Source organism: Anabrus simplex, chromosome 7 (assembly GCF_040414725.1).
Source record: "Anabrus simplex isolate iqAnaSimp1 chromosome 7, ASM4041472v1, whole genome shotgun sequence".
Classification (NCBI taxonomy): Eukaryota; Metazoa; Arthropoda; class Insecta; order Orthoptera; family Tettigoniidae; genus Anabrus; species Anabrus simplex.
In genome coordinates this window covers 283,068,452-283,091,679 of record NC_090271.1, presented here as the reverse complement: position 1 = coordinate 283,091,679, position 23,228 = coordinate 283,068,452, and the positions used below count along the sequence as shown (strand labels likewise).

The 23,228-nt window shown below is 40.4% G+C and overlaps 1 protein-coding gene across 1 annotated transcript in view; it reads left to right on the top strand.

Moving 5' to 3' along the window:
- LOC136877560 (5-hydroxytryptamine receptor 1) overlaps positions 1 to 22,939 on the top strand; it is an 843,781-nt gene extending 820,842 nt beyond the window's left edge. The window contains exon 3 of the mRNA XM_067151700.2: positions 18,091 to 22,939. Coding sequence (XP_067007801.2) covers positions 18,091 to 18,804 — 714 coding nt within the window. The 3' untranslated portion in view covers positions 18,805 to 22,939. The remainder of the gene's footprint in view (positions 1 to 18,090) is intronic.
- Positions 22,940 to 23,228: the final 289 nt, after the last annotated feature.

The following is a 23,228-nucleotide window of genomic DNA, read 5'->3' as shown; positions in this document are numbered from 1 at the left end:
ATGGAGATATTATTTCGGTCTTTAACTTAAGTAGTGTCCATCTTCTGTTCACGTCAATGCACTGGGTAATTATTGCACATGAAACATCAGTCTGGATACTGACAGATTTTCCAGACCGTTGCAAATCGCTGCTTGTTTCACGTCCGCGCTGCTCATCTCGCAACGGTTCAGTACGGAAAGGCATTAATCCCCACGGCTTTCGCAAGATATTTGTGACATTCTATGGTATTGTGACCCTAGTGAACATCCTGTTTGATGTAAACACGCTGTTGTTACTTCGTCGCATCCATTCTGCACAGAACCTGACTCATAACTTCAGTCTCATCGTACTGTGCGTTGTACCCGTCCAAAGCTGCGCCATCTCATGCAGTGCTCACATACTATGAGTGTTGTGCTTTCCAGGACATATTAACCGTTGTATGACAGCATCGTGAAAATGTGAGGAAATAGTTACTTATACTCAAACCCTTTTAATATACAGGCGACCAACAGGAGTTACAATATACTTTATTTAGAGTCAAGCTATACTTAAAGTAGTTCCGGACAACATGGTATTGCCTAGGCTATGGCCATCTTGTATTACCATTTGGTGTGTTGTCATTTCACTACGACGATCACGGTAATCCGCAAGGTCTTTCAGACCGGGCGCATTATTTTATTCTTTCGAAATAGTTTCACATTATAAAGCTTCATCCCTTGCTGTACTTTTCAATGGAATCGTCCACTACACGTGTTTACGTTCGCTGTTCCTCACTTTCATCACCAGCCAGTCAGAGGAAAGCTTTTTGTACGAGACTGGTCGTTTCCATTGAGCGCGAGTCCTGACGTTCGCCATCCGCGGTCTTTGTTGACGGCACGGATATATTTTTCTTCAATAATACAATGTGTTTTTCTACAAAAACTGGTATTATATATTCCCCGGTCAAATCGATCGTGCGCGACCTATCATGTAACTCTTTTGACCCGACCCCTCGCGGGTTAACAATATAGCTCAGTAATGTTTTCATTCCTTGAAGGCGCTAGTCAACAGGAAACAGTAAAGTACGCTACCTCTACGATTATAGCTTTGTGGGATGTAGGACTGTATTCCTGAGATGCCACGGAAGCAACCGGAAACAAACAACTCCTGATCTGTTTACAACGTTCATATTTCTAAGAATTCTTGACAAGTCAAACAGCGGTGTTCTTGGAAGCCGACAAGAAAGTCTCTACTACACCTCTACTCCTGCCAATAAGTGTTGACTTTAGTACAGTACTGTCGCGCACGGTGTTGAATTTTGACTGCATTGCATGTGCGTGACGTCGCAGAAAAGGAAAGCTCATTTTATGAGTCGTAAATTGAAAGTATTTCGTCGGGTAAAGAACGGAGAATTAAAGGCAAGTTCTATTCAACATGTTTTCAGTTTTTAATAAGAACGACTTTTCGTTAGCTGGTAATACGCATTTTATTTCTTACTTAGTTCCTTTCTTAATCCGTTTAGCCTCCAGGGTTGGTTTATACCTTGGTCTCAGCGAGGGATTCCACCTCTACGGTCTCAAGGACTGTGTCCTGGGGCGTGAGACTTTCGATCGGAGGAAGGAAACTGGAGAGGAGGACCAGTACCTCGTCGAGGTGGCCTCACCTTCTATGTTGAATAGGAGCCTTGCGCGGGAAGGGGGGTGGGGAGATTGAAAGGGATAGATAAGGAAGGGGGAAGGAAGCGGCCGTGGCCTTAAGCAAGGTAAAATCCCGGCATTTGCCCGGAGGAGAAGTGAGAAACCACCGAAGACCACTTCGAGGATGGCTGAAGTGAAAATAGGAACCCCCACTACTCAGTTGATCTCCGGAGGCTGAGTCGACACCGTTCCGGCCCTCGTATCACTTTTAAAATTTCGTGGCAGAGCCTGGAATCGAATCCGAGCCTTCAGGGATGGCAGTTGATCACACTAACCACTACACCACAGAGGCGGGTTTATTTCCTACTAATACACAATAAGAATACTGTGAAATATACACACTTGGAAAATTCAAACAATCGATTCATGATCCCATCGTCCTCATTCTTTTTATGTGTAGCAAGGCGAGGGCATGACTTTTAAAATAAGATGCTGTCTGTTACACGACGCCAAAAAGTCAAAATATTCTCGGTCGTACATTTTACCATACGTGTGGGCATCGAATCGGGCATTTTTGTAGTCCACTTTTCCCATATCATATGACGAATACTCGACACAGGAGAATTACAGGCCTCTGAATCTACCACACAGGTACGTTTTTCATAGGTTAAACGAAGCAACTGATTTCTTCCAGACTAGAATAATAAATCCTTGACACCAAGAACCAAGATAAAGAAATTTAAATCCGGGCTGAGTGGCACAGCTCCCTGTGGGTGGGGGCGGTAGAATAACACCCACGGTATCCCCTGCCTGTCGTAAGAGACGACTATAAGGGGCCCCAGGGGCTCTGAACTTTGGAGAGTGGGTTAGCGACCACGTGGCCCTTAGCCGAGTTCTGGCATCGCTTCCACTTACTTGTGCCAGGCTCCTCACTTTCATCTAACCTATACGACCTCCCTCGGTCAACTCTTGTTTTTTACGACCACGACGGTGTTAGGTTTGCGAGACCTAGGGAGTCTTTCTTTTTAACGCCCTTCTTGGCCCTTGTCTTTCTTTGGCCGATATTTTCATTTTTCGACGTGTCGGATCCCTTCCATTTCTTTCTCTCCGATTAGTGTTATACAGAGGATGGATGCCTAGTTGTACTTCCTCTTAAAACAATAATCATCACCACCACTGCGTGGCATAGACGGTTGAGGCGCTGGCATTCTGAACTCCAACTTGGCAGGTTCGATCCAGGCTCAGTCCAGTGGTATATAGAGGTGCTTATATACATCAGCGTCGTGTCGGTAGATTTACTGGTACGTAAAAGAACTTCTACTGGAATAAATTTCGGCATTTCACATCTCCAATAACCGTTAAAGTAGTTAGTGGGCGTATGAACAATGGCATTATCACCATAAGAAATGTAAGCTGTTTCAGCTGCTGGCAGTCCTAGACGGGGAGGGAGGAGCTGTTTATGCATAGGCTTTCAGGCAACAGTTCAATTGAGGAGTTGCAGGCTCGCTCCCTGGTTGGTGGTTATCCGTGACTTGTCATATGCGCCCATGCAGGCACATCCAAAAAAAGGATGTTTGAGTTTAATTGGAGGAAACTCTGTATAGATTTGTGGAAATAAATACCGGTACTCAAATACACTTTCACAATAGCTCTTGCTAAACATTCCTGCGAAACGAACCAAAAAATTGAAATTGATTGAACCAAGATTTTAGCATCAGCTGTCCAGAATCTCGAAATAAAATTCCGAGAGACTCTACGAATTAAGAAACACTAGAAACAAATGAATATTTTTACATGTTACAAACGACTAGTAAGAGAATGTATGCTGTGTTTGGTCTAATATTTTCAATGAATTTCCATATTGAGACTAAGAAAACGGCTACTGAGTATTCAGTGAAGGAAAATGATTACACTTAGGAAGAGAGGTGGAAATGGAACTTCACGAGCCGTAATATCATCTAAATCTTTTGTGATTCAGAGTAAAAATGCCATATATTCCGGCTCTATGGCTAAATGGTTAGCGTGCTGGCTTTTGTTCACAGGGGTTCCGGGTTCGATTCCCGACAGGGTTGGGAATTTTAACCTTAATTGGTTAATTTCGCTGGCACGGGGGCTGAGTGTATGTGTCGTCTTGATCATCATTTCATCCTCAGCACGAAGCGCAGGTCGCCTACGGGAGTCAAATCGAAAGACCTACATCTGGCGAGCCGAACTTGTCCTCGGACACTCCCGGCACTAAAAGCCATGCGCCATTTGATTGCATTGGGATCTCTGTGGATCAGCGGTAGAGTGTCGGCCTCCGGATCCCAAGATAGCGGGTTCAAACCCGGCAGAGGTAGTCGGATTTTTGAAGGGCGGAAAAAAGTCCATTCGACACTCCATGTCGTACGATGTCGGCATGTAAAAGATCTCTGGTGACACATTTGGTGTTTACCCGACAAAATTCATTAAAAATCTCAGCCATAGACGCCCAAGAGAGTTTCGGTTTACTCGGTCTGCCATCTAGTGGTGGCCTAGAGTAAAACGGAACGTCGAAATTGATGAGCAGACAGCCAGATGGCGTCAAATTGAAATGTCTGCACATGGTAGCTGAGGCCATACGATTATTATTATTATTATTGGGATCTTAAAGAAGTAACTCACTCTAGCTGCTTAGCTAGAGACGGAATGTGATAATCCCATCAAATTAGAACAGTGACCTATTAATACTGACATTTTCTCTCTGCATGAATAATCTTCTCCAGTAATTAAGGAAATGGTTTCTGTCAGACAGTTGTAATTTATGTATTCTTAACGACATAAACAGCGTCACAGCTGCTGTGAAGTGCATTGATTTATTCATCGGTGCTGTTCGGTCAATATCAGACGAAGCTGTTCCATGGCCTTTCCGACTCTCACTGAAACTGGGACACGCTGATGTCGGTATCAAATAAGTTATCATATGCCTTTCATAACTGAAGTATTGCTGAGACTATTTTATGTTCACTTGTCGTTCTATTATTGCCATACAGTAACATTTAGTGATGCTAGCTGCCGTGCTCGGAGGGCCGGAGTCAATTCCCGGTACTAACAGAATTTTTTTTTGCTAGGGGCTTTACGTCGCACCGACACAGATAGGTCTTATGGCGACGATGGGATAGGAAAGGCCTAGGAGTTGGAAGGAAGCGGCCGTGGCCTTAATTAAGGTACAGCCCCAGCATTTGCCTGGTGTGAAAATGGGAAACCACGGAAAACCATCTTCAGGGCTGCCGATAGTGGGATTCGAACCTACTATCTCCCGGATGCAAGCTCACAGCCGCGCGCCTCTACGCGCACGGCCAACTCGCCCGGTCTAACAGAAATTAAGATTGGAATAAATTTTAGTATATGATTATAAACATAGCCCGCCTGGTGGCCATGATCGTTAAGGCGCTGAAGTCTAAAACGGTCTAACACCGAGGTTAGCCGGTTCGAGTTCCGTTGGTCGAAAAAATTTTCACCATCAGAATGTTGGCCGGCAGGGTAGGGGAGGTGGTGGTATACAATTTCTAATCACTAGATTGCGTGCCAAAAGCCTGGATTAAATTCCAAACCTCTCCGCAGTGCTCATATGGAGTGAGGGCATATGACGCTGTTGATGGTGATTCGTCCGTCGGATGGGGACGTTAAGCCTTGAGCAGACCCCTTGGTGCTATTCGACAGGAGTAGGCTATGTGCCGGCACCGGGTTTCACCCTCTCCCTACTATCATATATCACGTCATTCATTTCATCTCTCATTAACTCCTCTGATGAGGTTGACGTCAGGAAGGGCATCCGGTCATAAAAAACCGCCACGACAAATTCATCTCACCTCATACCCGACCCCGTAGGGAAACGGGACAAGGGCTGGACAAACAAACATATGATTATAAACATGGCTCGAATTTTGATGACTTAGTAAATGCCAGAAAGAAAGACATGCAAAAATAGGTCTTAAATAATGACTTACAATGAGTGAGAAAGCGCCCAAAAATTTGAAGAAAAACATGTTTACCCAAAATAGGAAATATATGCACTGCTTACATCACTCCTAATGGAGTTCGTAATTAATAAGTGTCATCTAAAGTTCGGCTACATGGCTAAATGGTCAGCGTGCTGGCCTTTGGTCACAAGGGCCCCGGGATCGATTCCCAGCAGGGTCGGGAATTTTAACCATCATTGGTTAATTTCTCTGACACTAAGGCTGTGTGTATGTGTCGACTTTATCATCTTTTGATCCTCATCACGACGCGCAGGTCGCCTACATGAGTCAAATCAAAAGACCTGCTCCTGACGAGCCGAAATTGTCCTCGGACACTTTCGGCACTAAAAGCCATACGCCATTTCAATTCTTTTCAGTGTCATCTAATGATAATGTTCTTCATCTTCTTCTCCTTCTACCGCTTTCATCACGCTTGTGGAGTTGCGGCTGCGAACTGTGTCGCACATGTGCATTTGGCCCTCCTTTACGGCCGGATGCCCTTCCTGATGCCGACCGTATGTGGAGGGACGTAATCACCATTCCGTGCTCCTATAGTGGTTGGTTGTAGAATGTGCTGTCTGAATATGAAGAGAGAAGTGCTGGGGTAAACAGAAATCTCCCAGTCCCCGAGCTAGAAGAATTAATCAGACACTTTTAAAATCCCCAAACCAGACGTGAATCGATCTCTGGACGCTCTGAACCGAGGCCTAAACACTGACCATTCAGCCTGCGAGTAAATTATGATGTTAATAATACATACGTACGTACATACATACATACATACTGCACCCATGTAGGGTGATGGGTGCAACATATATAGATAGACAGACAGACAGAGAGACAAAAATGCAGCTCTTACAGGAAAATAACTGAGCACCTATATATATGTGTGTATTTTCAGTCCTCATCCCGAAGGCTGGTTGGGTTCTGAAGAGCTCCAGCATTAGCTTTCATATATGGCCTAGTCATCACTGAAGGGGCGTACTAGGAAAGTGATGAGTGAGGTAGTCTCCCGTTGCTTTCCTCGCTGAGCCATAGATTGCTACTACATCAGTCTGCCAAACCTACTGATATTTATGAACCAATCGACCGTATAAACAATATTTTTACACCATTCATAGCAGGGACTGGTTGCATTAGGAATGGCATTGCTAGGATCGCTCATATTGTAAAACCCAAGGATAATAATAATAATCGTATGGCCTCAGCTACCGTCTGCAGACATTTCGAATTGACGCCATCTGGCTGTCTGCTCGTCAATTTCGACGTTCCGGTTTACTCTGTCTGCCATCTAGCGGACCTAGAGTAAACCGGATCTCTCTTGGGCGTCTATGGCTGAGATTTAATTAATTTTGTCGGGTAAATACCAAATGTATCACCAGAGATCTTTTACATGCCGACATCGTACGACATGGAGTGTCGAATGGACTTTTTTCCGCCCTTCAAAAATCCGACTACCTCTGCCGGGTTTGAACCCGCTATCTTGGGATCCGGAGGCCGACACTCTACCACGGATCCACAGAGGCAGCTAACCCAAGGATAAGACTGAGCCAAATTAATGAAAGTAACAAAATTGGTGTATTTCACGCCAAAATACACAATAAAGAGTAAACACTGGGTATCACGAGCAGAGCCGGGCAAGTTGGCCGTGCGGTTAGAGGCACGCAGCTGTGAGCTTGCAACCGGGAGATAGTGGGCTCGAACTTCACGGTTGGCAGCCCTGAAGATGGTTTTCCGTGGTTTCCCATTTTCACACCAGACAAATGCTGGAGTTGTACCTTAATTAAGGCCACGGCCGCTTCCTTCCCAATCCTAGGCCTTTCCTGTCCCATCGTCACCACAAGACCTATCCGTCTCGGTGCGACTTGAAGCCAGTTGCAAAAAAAAAAAAAAAAAAGTCACCAGCAAAGGTAATGAGCATCTACAGGGTGGTCAGAAACAACTTTAAGCTGCTGTATGAACGTTAGAAGGTTGGTCATACTGATACAAATTTTTTTTTAAAAGAAATTATATCTAGCATCGTTCTCATTTTATCAGCTGCTGATGGTAGGCAATTAGATCGCTTTTCGTGGAAATTCAGATGGCCTTTGCATGGTTCTGTCCTTATATCCGCACGTGACGTTTGCCGAGAAATCAGCATCAAACACAAAGCCCATTTGAATTCGCGCGTGGAGCGATCTGATTGGCTAAATTCAGCAGATAATAAAATAACAATGGTGCGTCATATCGAATTACTTCTTCCAAATTCCTTATCATTATGGCCAACCCTCTAACGCTAATATACCCGGCTTACGTTGTTCCCGTCCACTCCGTATATGTAATCGTTAATACTATTTCATGCAATGCGCCCGATCCACTGATATTCTCGTGCTTCGCCATCCTCATGTTCCTGAATTATACATATTTTCTCTGCTTCCCCTTTCATTTCTCATATTTCACAGAAAGGTATTGAACCATCTGTAGCAATAATATCCCCGTAGAATTAAATTTTCTCCAGTGAGCAACTTTAGATGGATTTATCATTCGCAATGTAGCACTTGAAGTGAATCACATAGAAATAAATAAAATATACACTGTGTAATACCAAACTAAAATACACGTTTATGTATATTAGAACTCGGCCACTTCAGCTCCTTACTGAAATGCGAATTTCCACTTACTGCTGTGATAATGCCACCTCCTTTCTTCCCATCCATATTAGAAGCAATGCCTTGTCACCGTCTGGGGATGTGGATTAAAGAGTACTCATTAAGGTTGTAGAAAGCTCCGACGATATTCAGATACAGTAAACTGATTACTCACCGTTAGCATCGGCGCCCATAGGATAAATTGTAGGTGGGGGGGGGGGGGCTAGACCTGGGGGTATGTAGTATTTTTAAAATTTTGGTAGGTAAATGGCGACTTGTATGCCAAGGTAGAGTACAACACATGGTATCCCCGACCACTTCTGCGTAATGCCGATAGTTAAATCATTTTCTTGAAAGAAAAACCCTGACTAAATTCGATTTTTTCCTTTCTCTGAGATCTAGGGGGCGGGGCGTCTCCACCTTGCCCCCGGGCATGGGCGCCTATCAACGTTAGTGCACTAAAATGATAAAATAATTATACAGAACAAAGAAAAATATTTAAAAACAAGAAATTAAAGTGACGAATTGATGAAAGTCACATAATAACGAGAAAAAATTGAAGAAAAATCTGAACGTAAAAAAGGGCAAAAATTCCCAAAATGACAAAAATGAATTACATACTTGTCTCTGCAATCAGAGGACCATTTTCAGGATGTATACATTTAAGTTAGCAATGTGTGAGGTGCAATGTTAAAATATGACATGTTGTCGAACTCCGGACTCCAATTGTAAATCGCCTTTGCGCCTGCGGAAACCTCTATGTGGTAATATTTTTGGTAAAATGCTGACCAGCAGCACATACGGTACGTTGTGAAGAGCACCAATTTCTTGGCAATATTCGCACAATATTGAACCTTAATTAACAAAACCCTCCACTTATGTGGTGTAGTGGTCAGTGTGACTAGCTGCCACCCCTAGAGGCCAAGGTTCGATTCCTGGCTCTGCCATCCTTGAATTGATTTCCGTACTTTCCCACTTCTTCTCCAGGCAAATGCCGGGGCGGTACGTAACTTAAAGCCACGGCTGCGTCCTTCATTCTTCTTTGTCTATCACTTCCATTCTTCCCATCCCCACAAGTCCCATGTTCAGCATACCAGGTGAAGCCACCTGGGCGAAGTTCCGGTCCTCCTCACTAGTTGTATACCCCGACCCAAAGTCCCACGCTTCACGACACTTCTCTTGAGGCGGTAGAAGTAGGATCCCTCCCTGAATCCGAGGAAAAACCAGTCCTGGGTGGTAAACGGGTTAAGGAAGGCAAAGATGACAGAACCTCACCGGCCAATGTTCTAAGCTAAAATATTTCACATAGTGATTTTTACAGGCGCAACGACGAAATTTAAAATCAGCTCAAGAGGTGTGTCTGACAAGTGCTGCACTGGTCGGGGATGTAAACATCTCACTATCGAATAATCCTTTTCTACCGCTGTTACCGTTATTAATCCACCAAAGTATTTGAATTTTTTCACTCTCTTAATTCTTTTCTTTTTTGGATATTTGAATTTCTGCAGGTGCATTGTTGATACTAGCGATCCTCTGTCTTATTTCATAGGAAAGTTGTAACCCTATTTTGTCTTTCCTTATTCTGGGTTTTTGCTAGTATGACTAGATCATATGGAAAATGTAAGTGTTTTGTGCTTCCCTTCTTTCTTTTTTATTCCGTTTACCCTCCAGCGTTGGTTTTTCCCGCGGATTCAGCGAGGCATCCTGCCTCTACCATTTCAAGGGCAGTGTCCTGGAGCGTGAGATTTTTGATCGGGGATATATAAGTAGGGAGGAGGACCAGTACCTCGCACAGGCGGGCTCACCTGCTATGCTGAATAGGAGTCTTGTGGGCGGATGGGAAGATTGTAAGGGAGAGACAAGGAAGAGGGACGGAAGCGACCGTGGCTTTAAGTTAGGTACTATAGCGGCATTTGCCTGGAGGAGAAGTGGGAAACCATGGGAAACCACTTCGATGTTAGCTGAGGAGGGAATCGAACCCCGTATACTTAATTGATCTCCAGAGGCTGAGTAGACTCCCTTCCGGCCCTCTTGCCATTTTTCAAATTTCGTGGCAGAGCCGGGAATCGAAGAGGGGCCTCCGTGGGTGGCACCTAATCACACCAACATCTACACCACAGAGGCGAACAAGTGTTTTGTTACAATTCGTTTATTTGATGATCCCGGTTCAACTGATTCATAGATTATTTCCTTTTTAATATTTGAACCCATTCCCCTATTACTTTTTCCAGTGCACAGTTGAACAGTATAGGGGAGAGTCCATCCCCCTATATCACACCAGTTTAATTTCAAATGCTTTGAAAGTTCACCCAACAGTTTGACTTTTTTCTGTCAATGAGTGTTACTTTAATGATATTCACAGTTCTTCTATCCATTTTGAATTATTTTTAGTATTTCGAATATGGAAGTTCTACGGGCCGAATCGTAGGCTTTTTTTGAAATCCACAAAGCTTATCTCTACTAGCATGTACCAGCGGCTTTGCTCGCGTTTATTAATTCAACTGTTTTATATAATAAAAAACAATTTTTTTACTTATAGAGCTTCCGGTTGAACTATATCAGTGTCCTTCCAAATGGAACTGAGATATACAGGATGAAACGAAATTCGCGCACTCGGGCGTCGCAGTACGACTCCTCACATGCCAGCAATAAAAAATGTATCTCACAAAAATTCGTCCTGAGTGTATACCAGGCAGAAAAAGGACGTTGAAGAGTGGCAGTCTGGCAACACTGTAACCACATGTACGGTAAGTACCTCTGGCAGCAATAATTATCCGTTCCGTACAGTTGGTGCAGTGGATAGAATTTTGGGTTGGCATGCAGGATGTCGAGGGTTCGATCCTGGGTTGAGACGCAATTTCTTATTTACTCATTCCCATTGGACATTACATACTGTAATACAGTAAGACACCGTACCTTAGGTCACATGTATCCTACACTTACAACATTTTGTAACGTTGAACACAACAGTCCGCCTCTGTGGTGTAGTGGTTAGCGTGATTAGCTGCCACCCCCGGAGGCCCGGGTTCGATTCCCGGCTCTGCCACGAAATTTGAAAAGTGGTATGAGGGCTGGAACGGGGTCAACTCAGCCTCGGGAGGTCAACTGAGTAGAGGTGCCGGATATACTAGAAGTAGGAACTTTTGTGAGAGACATTTTTTTATTGCTGGCATGTGAGGAGTCGCGCTGCGACGCCAGAGTGCGCGAATTTCGATTCATCCTGTATAATGCGTTTGCCTTTCAAACTCTTGAACAAACCACGAACAGTTGACAATGGGAGAAACAGCCTTTTCGAAGATGGAGTTCTAAAACTTTAAGAGATTGTTCTTGTGCCTTGTTGATGTTCATAGCGAAAATGAAACAAACGGGGAACTGCAGACATCTAAACTTAAACTGTATATCCGAAGAAATTATTCGAATTCGAGGAATGAATATTAGTTCGCTTGCGGCATGCCCAAACATGGGAATGGCTTCAGTAATATTAATAATCAGTTTCAGAGTCGTGTTCATTGTAGAAGGCAGGATTCTTGTTCTTAAGAAGGATAAACGTCCGCTCTAAGATATTCGAGGGTACTCCAGGTGACTCCATGTCCTTCAAAAGCTCTGCCGTGTAGTCGATAGACTTGTAACTTTGTAGAACATAAGGTAATTCTTGTAAAAGTTGCTTCTTGATGACATTGACAGCTTCACTTCTTGGAGCAAAAATTGCTCTTTGACATAGCCATGCGTAATTGGTGAAAATCTGTGGCCACGAGAGTAAAAATTTCAGATCTGTGCGTGTTTATTACAATCTAATCTTCCTTACAATAGCTTATGTTTTCTCTAAACGAAGTAATAAAACATGAGATTGAGTTAGTTGAAAGAAAACATGGTATCCGGATAATTCTTTAGAGTGTTGCTTATTGATGACGTTGACAGCTTCACGTCTTGGTGCAAGGGCTTTTAGACACAGCCATGCGTCTTATATAATTCCTCTAATATTATACATGTCCAATCCTTGTCCCCTTTCTCTACGCGGTTTGGGTATGAAGTAAGATGAATCTTCGTAGCGAATTTTTAAGACCGGATATCTTTCATGACGTCAACCGAATCAGATGAGTTAATGAGATGAAATGAATAACATGATACATGATAGTAAGAATGAAGAGAGTGAAACCCGGCGCCGGCACATAGCCCACTCCTCCCGAATAGTTAAAAGCTTTACGTCCCCATCCGACGGACGAATCACAATCAACAGGGCATATGTCCTCACACCATATAAGACCAAAAACGGCTTCCTACGCCATGGACGTAAAATGGCTCCTTGAATTGTGTCCTCTACCTACCTTATGTACGTTGCCTAGCGACAGAGACTCCATGCTTATAATCTTGGTGACAGCACGTTGGATTGTCATATCCCAATACACGTTTTCTGATGGTTTTTCGTTCATAACTCACCAATGAAAGCGAAAATGAAAATTCCGGCTTCGAGGTATATTCGGACCCCCTTCCATCTACCTATGTTCAAAATTTCAGATCTCCGCGTGCTGTATATTTTGCTGGAAATGCGCACAGGCAGACAAACACTTCCTTTTATTATTATAGATATGCCGTCTTGTGCCTCTTGTGCTGTTAAACAGGATTGATTTCAAATTGGAGATTTGTTGTGCACATCTTCTTCCTGGTACTCTCCCAATTCTTTGTCTGCCATTGGTTAGATCCTGTTTAGTAACATTTTACTCAGGATCTTACATCCTACATATAGGAGAGTGATTTCCCTTTAATTATTCAGATCTATTCTATCCCCCTTCTTGTGGAGTGGATGTATAATTGCAGTTACCCGTCATCCGGGATTATCTCAATTTCCTTAAATTATTATCAATAAAAATCCGTGTGTGCAGATGCGTCATAGAGATGGACATCAGATTTTAAATGTACTAAGTGCGTGCGTATATCGATCTCTATTTTTCTACAAAGTGATTGAGATAGAGTGTGAGGTAAAATATAATTCTCAAATATTCCATCAAACTGATATTTTTAAATTTGTACTGTCATGCAATCTTCTTCTGTCTCCTGCTACACTTTTATGCTGTCAAAGTCATTCATTTAATGTTAATGACCTATACAATTTAGTGAGGCTCTTAGCGAAACCTTATTAATGAGTATATTGACATATAGTACACGTGTTTTAATTGCGAGCGGAGACATCAAACGTTTGTCTCAATAGAAGTTCCACGGACTCTGCTCAAAGGTACATATTTCCAGTTACTTGAAACAGTCATTAAGGAAGCGGGAGCTTATCGTCAGCCACGAGAAAGGAACACCTTCGGGCTTAATTAGCCGACTGTCTCTAAGCTCTGTCCCCTCAATTTATTAAGATACTGCTCGCCCAGCGCAGAGCTGCTCTGGGAGGAATTTAATTCTAGAAAAGCGATAGAACTTGGGGATTCGCAAGCTTTACGGTTTATTTAGTCAATCTGAATAGACAGGATTTAATATGTACCGGAGTCACGACATTAAAAACCACATGATTTCGTAGTACTGGAATTAATTTTGTTACTATTGATGCCAATCACAACGACGAAACTTGAATTGAAGTCATACATAGCAACGTTAATCTATAAAGTTGTATGGGTGGGGTTCAGGATCAAGGTATAGAGGATACTTAAAAAAAAAACAGACGAACTTCACTCAGTGGGGGAGGGGAGTGGCATGATTAACGTGATGAAAGGAATGTGAACGAGGAACACTTACTAATACAAACATTCGTATATGATAATATTCACAAAGACAAGAAAAGTAGAACAATAATGGAACTTGTTTCTCAAATACATTTATGAAGGAGTTTATTGTACGGAGCCTTCAATAATATTGACAATTAAACAGAAAAATAAATCTTCATTCATGAATGAATATTTTGAAGGAACGTTTTATGTACGAAGCTCTCGAAAACAATCATAAATAAAAAATGTAGAGATTGCTTTATAACTAGATTTTCTGAATGAACGCACTATTACTTTATAGGCCTATTGTTCATTTCATGATACGAAATGTAATAAGCTCCACCAGCCCAGCAGTTGTACAGTCTGCATTGGGAAATGTAGTTATCTGAAGGAATTCCCGCTTTCTGATCTCATTTACTGGTATAAAACCATCAGCAACCTTCTCTAGATTTAACGTCTAGCAGCCTCCGAAGACTATCAAACTCCAAGTGTTAAAGGGACTGTAAATCTAGGAGGAGATTTTCCGTGGGGGGAATGGCACTTTGCCCCACTAAGGTCATTTAGAAGCGGGGGAGGCAGAAAACGCCTTGCTCCCCAAAGTCGGTGCCACTGGCCTACAGGTCAGGAGAGAAAGCTGTAGGCCCTGCCTATGAACACATCCAAAGGTGACTTTACAACAGGTCTCAAGCCGTGATTTTATTATCGGTAGCTGAACTTGTCCGCCAGATCAATCTGTCAAAAGGCGACCACACGCTAAGCTATACCAAGCTATTTGGCTATACTAAGTAATGCCAAGCTATGTTGTGCTATATTTCGAATAAAAAGCTAAGCTAAACTATGCTAGGCAGTCGTTTAAAGATGGCGTATTAATTGAAGAGAACCCTGTTTTATTGGTCACTGGAAAGATAAAGAAAGATAAATAAACAGAAAGAGGGGAACATTCTGAATGCACAAAATTCGAAGGAGAATAATTCATGATAAATCACATCATTTGATTCAAGCATTGTATGGAAATGATGGAGAATTAAAAATTATTTTGATCGAAATCAGGGACATTTTCATGAACTTCCGTCCATTACTGAGGATGATATTATGGAAAAATGAATATCAAGTAGCCAAATTATAGAATGTATGGTAGAAATTTATGTAAAAGTAATGAATGAGACGTAAAATAAATTTCCAGAGTTTAATTTATTTCTGGCCAACAGTTGCCTTTCATAGTTATCCTTAATAAATTTGACAGACAAGACTTTTTCACCTCTCCAGTAGGTCTTTAATCCTTTGGTCCTCCTTCCATGATAATTAACAAACAAAAAACAATGAAGCAATATAATAATGATAATTTTGTGTTGCTACTTCTACCCGTGTCCAGCGCTTGTAAAGCAGACCCTCATCGGAGGGTGGGTGGCATCTGCCATGTGTAGGTAATTGTATGTTATTGTAGTGGAGTATAGTCTTATGTGTGGTGTATGAGTTGAAGGGATGTTGGGTACAGCACAAACACCAGGTCCCCGAGCCAAGGGAATTAACCGTTTTAAGGTTAAAATCTCCGACCCGGTCGGGAAATCGAACCCGGGCCGCTGTGACTAACGGCCAGTACGCTAACCATTTAGCCATGGAGCCGGACTGAAGCAATAGAATAGGTACTGTATTGAGGTAATTCACGAAAGCCACACACATGAAACGAGTGTTTGCTAGATGCCAGGCAAAAAGTGATCGTGCGCATGGGCGAAGCCAGCTACAGCTATGAAAATCTCCTCCTTGGCGATCTGTAAAACTTAGCTTGGCACTGCTTAGGTTAGCGTAGCTTAGCATAGCGGTCTGTGTGTGTCATTCCATTTAACTTCATTGAAGCGGTTCTTCCTTCTTTACGTTGCGTAGCTTAACTTAGTTTTCTGTGTGTGCCATTCCATTTACCTTCATTGAAGCGGCTTTTTCTTCTTTGCGTTGTGTAGCTTTGCTTAGCTTAACTTAGCTTTGTGTGTGTGCCATTCCATTTAACTTCATTGAAGCGGCTTTTTCTTCTTTGCGTTGTGTAGCTTTGCTTAGCTTAACTTAGCTTTGTGTGTGTGCCATTCCATTTAACTTCATTGAAGCGGCTTTTTCTTCTTTGCGTTGTGTAGCTTTGCTTAGCTTAACTTAGCTTTGTGTGTGTGCCATTCCATTTAACTTCATTGGAGAGGTTTTTTCTTCTTTGCGTTGCGTAGCTTACCTTAGTTTTCTGTGTGTGCCATTCCATTTACCTTCATTGAAGCGGCTTTTTCTTCTTTGCGTTGTGTAGCTTTGCTTAGCTTAACTTAGCTTTGTGTGTGTGCCATTCCATTTAACTTCATTGAAGCGGCTTTTTCTTCTTTGCGTTGTGTAGCTTTGCTTAGCTTAACTTAGCTTTGTGTGTGTGCCATTCCATTTAACTTCATTGGAGAGGTTTTTTCTTCTTTGCGTTGCGTAGCTTAGCTTAGCTTAACTTAGCTTTGTGTATGTGCCATTCCATTTAACTTCATTGAAGCGGCTTTTTCTTCTTTGCGTTGTGTAGCTTTGCTTAGCTTAACTTAGCTTTGTGTGTGTGCCATTCCATTTAACTTCATTGGAGAGGATTTTTATTCTTTGCATTGCGTAGCTTAGCCTAGCTTAAAACAGCAGTCTGTGTGTGGTAGCCTAAAAAGACCCTGTCGCAGATCCTGCAAGGTCGAATAATTTATACCCCATTGTCAAGAGGGGAGCAGTGGCACAGCTGCATGTCCGAGTGGTCAGAGTGTTGGAAGTCGGTCCACTGGAGCACCAGTTCGATTCATGCCCAGAATTAACAATTTTTATCTTAGAAATTAATTTAATTTGCTCGGGAATGATGCACTTGTGCGGTTGCCAACATTCCTGTAAACGAAACACAACACAACACTTTACTCCCCAAAATATTATCGTTCAGTTTGTTATAAAGGACAGACGCCACCCTTCCTTATCGGGATGTCATTTTGTATAATTAATTTAATTACAAAGCCGCACGAAGATTTAATATACTTGATGTACAGATTGTCGCTAGACGACAGCAGCTTACGCAATATCATGATAGTCCGTTATGAAATGGTGTATATAGGAGAATGGGAGCACACCGCCTTGTTTTATAAAGTAACTTTCTTGCTGGGAGGTTCATTAGCGTGTATGTGATTTGGAAATATCAATCCAACATGCCGTAATCGAGATGCACTTTCATGTCATGGTACCAACTTTGATAGATCTGCCGAGTGTATTAGATGTGAACAATATTTAAGAAACTGTGAAAAATGTAGAATATCAGCAATGGAATGACACGAGTTATTACCAACACCTAACGAAGAGCAACTGGGGGTTCCCAACGAGCAAAGGCGAGTCTATGCAATCTCTCTCTATATACTGTATATATAATAGGAGCTTTGTCTGTACATTGCTCAGAAATTTAAAGGAATGGTGTTTCTGTATCCGACGTGTCCACAGTAACAATGAAATGCACTGTCTGTCTATCCGTATGTGTGTATGTCTGTATGTATGCACATTACGAAAAAATTGCTGAGGAGAATTTGATGAAAATCGGTATGGGAAGTCGGGTAATAAGTCTCTACATTCTAAGCTATAAACAACTTTATTCGTGCTGAGTGAAATGGTAGTTGAGAGGAAGGCATACAATTTAATTCTGAAATATTCATGATATTATTGCTCCCATCGATAAATATTTCACAACTATAGTTATAGAAAATTTAATTTCCGATTATTTATATCTTATATATTTTACCGTACTGGCTATGATAACAGAGATATTCACGAATTTGTATTTTTGTTACTAAGTTCATATCAACATCAACGCCAAGCCACGAGATAAAGGTAAACAGAATTTAATGAAAATCGGTATGTAGAGTCGGGGAATAAGAAACTACAGTCTAGGCTATAAACATTTTAATTGACTGTGGTTTATATGGTAGTTTAGGGGAAGGCACCTAAAATGTAATTTTTGAATACATTTGTTATTGGCACATATACCACGTTCACGTTGTTTACGACCACCTGTATAATGAATTATGTATGTATGTATGTATGTATGTATGTATGTATGTATGTATGTATGTATGTATGTATGTATGTATGTATGTATGTATGTATGTATGTATGATACCCTGGATAGTTTACTAAATGCGTGTTATGGTTTGTGTGTTTCAGTGCAGCGGCCAAACTGGGATTAGCAGTCGGTGCTTCGCTTCCTCGAGTATCCCGAGGCGCTCCAATGAGTCGCAGTGCCCCATGCTGGCGCCTCATAAGGGGAAGAAGAAGAAACACATGAAGACGTCTCCATCGAGTCAGAGAGGTCCTCTAATCGGGAATAAACCAGGATCTGGTGGAGGAGGAGATGGATCTCATCCCAGCTCCAACTCCCACCACAAGAAACTGCGCTTTGCTTTGGCGAAAGAACGCAAAGCGTCCACCACGCTTGGGATCATCATGAGTGCTTTCATTGTGTGCTGGCTGCCTTTCTTTGTACTGGCCCTAGTGCGTCCCTTCCTGCCAGCCACCATTCCTCCTTCCCTTTCTAGCCTATTCCTCTGGCTCGGATACGCCAATTCATTATTTAACCCCATAATATACGCCACACTGAACCGTGATTTCCGTAAACCCTTCCAGGAGATCCTATATTTCCGCTGCGGTTCGCTAAACCACATGATGCGAGAAGAATTCTACCAGTCGCAATACGGGGATCCGGATCACAATCAGTATTACGTTATCAATACGACCCAGCATGTAGCAAGAAGTAGTAGTTGCTACCGCGAAGACATCCCCGGCGAAGAGACCGTAGCAGCAGAGGTCGAAGAGGAAGAGTCTGAAGAATGCACTGCTGCAACCGCAAGTGCCGCCCTGGCGGATGAATCGTTCCTATGATAGCGACGCGACCTGGGTGATATCGCCGAGGTCAGAGATATCACAGTACCCAGGCTGTTCAGTGACCAAGATTTCCCAATGCAGGTTGAGACTATCATATGATATGATCGATGGTGATAAGTAAAGTACTGCGAATTAAAAGTAAAAAAGAAATCCATAGCAGAAATGAGGTGGGCGGAAAGGTCCCTCATTGAATTATTGCTGAACTGTTTATGTTTTGACTTCATTCAAGTCATCTTACAAGAGGTGGAAGGTTCCAAAATGTTCAGACTTGTTCTTGAAAGGAATTTCGTAATTGATAAGCATTAAACCAATATATCGAACGAGATGCTTTCATACACTAAACTTTAAAATAATAATTACATTATGATAACTTAAAAGAATATTGATAACATGCAGAATGTTCGAAGCATTTTAAATAATGTACAGTAAGTCACAAGATACCAGATCTTTGCTGAAAAAAATAGGCATCTCGAATATTTTGAAGGAAATGGTTTAACTTAAGGATATACTTACTGTATTAACTCATGAATTTGATTGATTGTAAATTCGTCTAAATTTTCCAAAAACTGTTGGGTAAAATCAAGATGAGCTCCAAACATGGCAATCTCCATACAGCTTAGAGTTTCAGAATCGACAATCCCCATTTTGGTCAACCACAATCAACATTGATTGTAACATTACTTAACAGTAATACCATGTTTATTGTAATAACAATTGTATAAACATGCCATTTTAGGTTAATACGAATGTTATACCAGTTATAGTGTTTATTCCCTTTTAACATTAACGTCAGAAGGTTCACAATGAACAGATTCACATATTAAGGAAAATATATACAGTGAGAAGGAAATTAATGCTTTAATTGGTTAAGTCAACTTCGAGTTTTCATTGATACATCCCTACTCTTGAGTAAAGTGTATCATTTATAATCTGATCGTCTAAAGAATCAAATGTTCAGAAAATTGGATTTTCGTTTCAAAATTAAATAGTTTCATTTTTATATAAGAAGTAGAGAAAAATCAATCTGATTCCAAATTTTATTGGGCTATTTCATTCAGTTCAATTACTAATCCGGGGAACACTGCAAAATATTTGGTAAACAACTTGACATAGCTAGGTGTCATATGTAAAACCGGCAAACCTCAACTGCAATATTTTCTCAGTATTTGAAAGTTATTGTAGGTACTAGTTCACACTAGTAACATGTTATACAAGGAGAATATTACTCTTCAATAAAAATGGAATCTTATTTACTTACCAAAATGCAAGAAACTTGTCTCTCATTCAAATTGTATGAGGAGACAATTTCCGATTATGCTCCTATTTCTTTCATATATATCTATGCAGAAATACCTGTTGTTAAATTCAAGGTGTTTCAGTAACAATGGCTTTTTCAGTAACAATAGCTTTCTCAAGAAACAGCAAATTGTTATGGTACTCACATCGGTGTAATTGAGGTCCGTAGTAGCTGCAGGTTGGACAAGAAAAATACACACCTTTATTAAAAGGCAGCAATCAAATTCAAAAATTAACTTGTGATGGAACAGATAAGGTTTGAACCCATGTCCTAAGAAAATGTGAATTGGTCTCAAATATCAACTTTATTTTTTCAAGCAAAAAAGGTTTCACTAAATCAATTATATTGGAAAATATATTCATAATTTACCACCCTATTTGCACAATATTTTGTTTAAATGACGAAGAACTTAATTTTTCCTACAGAAAAATTGTAAATTCTATTGTGAAACTCATATACAACTATATTTGATATTAACCACATAGTTATTTATCAGCGTTGATGCGTTGTGGAACTAAAAATAACGTAAAGTACTTTTGACTTTCATTGCCTCACACTCATCGGCATTCAATAAATTAAAGTTTTAATATTTAATAAAATATTCACACTTAGATTAATGTTTATTCCAAAATTTCGGTTTTCCGACAATAATTATTGAATCTTATACAAGGAAACACATTTTTAATTCAGTATCAACGCTGACTGAGTATTAAAAATGTAACTAATATTTCGTTACACATAAAAAATTCCAACCAAAATGGCATAACATTCAACCAAATCAAATTCCCGGTAATATGTTCTTGATGTAACCGCATTAAGCAACCCAGTACCAAGGTCAGTATATGCATTCTATCATATATGCGGCCTTAAAGAGTTTCCTATATTTTAAAGTTTAATTTCTATTTCAGTATGATTTAAAATCTCTTAGTCAGTACAGATTCTAATTGAAAATTTAATTTTTATTTAATTTAAATATTTTAATTATAATATACTTTGAACTATGCTGATTCTTTTTGTGTTCATTAGTAAATATCTTGAGTAGCCTCATAAGTGTGACATATAATCTAAGGTGGAAAATTCACAAGTAAAGTTTAAAATCATTAAGGGTGATACAAGATGGACCAAATTATATTTATACCAAATTCACATGGAAATCGTTTTCAATTAATTCAAATTACAAAGCTAAGACTATGTGGATGGCGAGAATCGATTTTTGTGAAAAGACGTAAATTTAACAAAGCAAATTGTGACAATTGTGAAAAATGTAATCTGAAAACTTAAGTTAAAACAATTTCATCTTGTAAGAAGTCAAACATTATATCATTTGTTGAGGGACGGTTTGATTAGGCATTTTAAGACTGGAAGTATATGTTCTGCCAAGTTTTTACATTGTTTCATAATAATCATCGAAGGACATGAATGTGAATTTTGTACTAAAAAATCTGTTAAGTGTTCCCTGCTACCAACCAAGTGGTTTCATTTAATTTAACAATCTAATTGACCTCTTACTAGTTTGTATGATTTGTAATAATTATGCAAATAGATCAAATTCCTACCAATGGACTATATCATCCTACTTAACTCTGAATCTTACACAAACTGAGTCTGTTTTCTATTATGAAAAGATAATTAATCGTACGATAGAATATCTGGTGCTCCAAAACTGTTCCTTATATTTGAAACATATTACATTTTGTGAGATATTGTTATCAGAAGATATTTAACACATTAATTATATAATTTATATTAAACTTATGTTAAATTAAACTTCATAATAAATCTGGTTGCAAATCAGATATAATTGTTATTTTCGATGGCCACAGGCAAATCTTCAGAGGATTTCAAAATTATTTCACTCAAGAAAAGTGGGGAGGTCTAATGTCTAATGTCACTCATTTGCGTGCTGCATTCGGTGTTAATATATGACTGACTACTGCTGTTGCCATGTATACCTCTGTTTTGTAAGTAAAACTGCAATATACTTTCAGGTAATGGAAATGAATGACTGTAAAAGTGACTCATGTTATAGGAGTTAGTTTCGTATGTGACGATACCTGTTTCAAAACATGACTTACCATTTAGCATGAGAAACAAAGGGGTTATATGGGTCTAATAACTGGAAACATTTTAAGTGATGTGGATGTTTCTTCAGCTGTTTACTCTGAAGAACTTTCCTCTTCTGCCTTCGTGGAATATCAAGTCATTGTGTGAAATTGAAGACTTAAAGACTGTAGAGGATTCTCTTCTTACTTAAATACGACTTACAGTGACATTCTCTTGTAGTTTGAAACTTTCGCTTCACATCACTACGAAACTCAATTGTCAATTGGATTATTGATGTATTTATAAGAAATCTTAACTTGTAAATGAAATATTCTATTTTGTGGAAAAATGAAACAGAAAATATATTGAGTGTTTTTTTAATGGGAACGGTTGCTTCGTTAAGAAGCGACATTACTTGTAAAGACACAGTAGATGTCTATTGGCCTATTGCAATAAAGAGTATCTATGTTTAAACATATGAACTGATCTGTGTGTGTGTGTGTTAGGATACACTTCCTAGCTGATACATTTAATGTATATCCTAGAATAGGCAAATGGGAAACTTCCTATAACTGTAAAGATGTCAGGGTCGATAATCAATCTCTAGAACTGAATATACCCACAACTACCGAAGATTTTGATTGTAATAAAAAGAGAATATTAAATGTTACCTTCAGGTTTTGGAATGACAATTTTGTATTTTTTATGTATGCTTGTTGTTACCATTCTCAGAATATTATAATTGTGGTATAACTTACTACAGAAGGCAACTCGATTTCAGCTGGCGCCCAAATCAAGCTTTTATTTCATCTTAGAATCAATTGCGTTTTCAAACTTATATTCCACTTTGAACATACTATTCATTATTCTTCTCATAACTGGAACTTGGAAGAACGCGCAAACGCAATGGTTGACATACATTTTAGTGCCCATTAATTTTTACGCTTACCGGTATGTCTCAATACTTAAAAATATGAAGCGTTCGACTCCTCGGCTGAATGGTCGGCGTTGAGACCTTTGATTCAGAGTGTCTCAGGTTCGATTCCCGGCCAGTTCGGAGATTATCGTCGAGTCTAAGTAA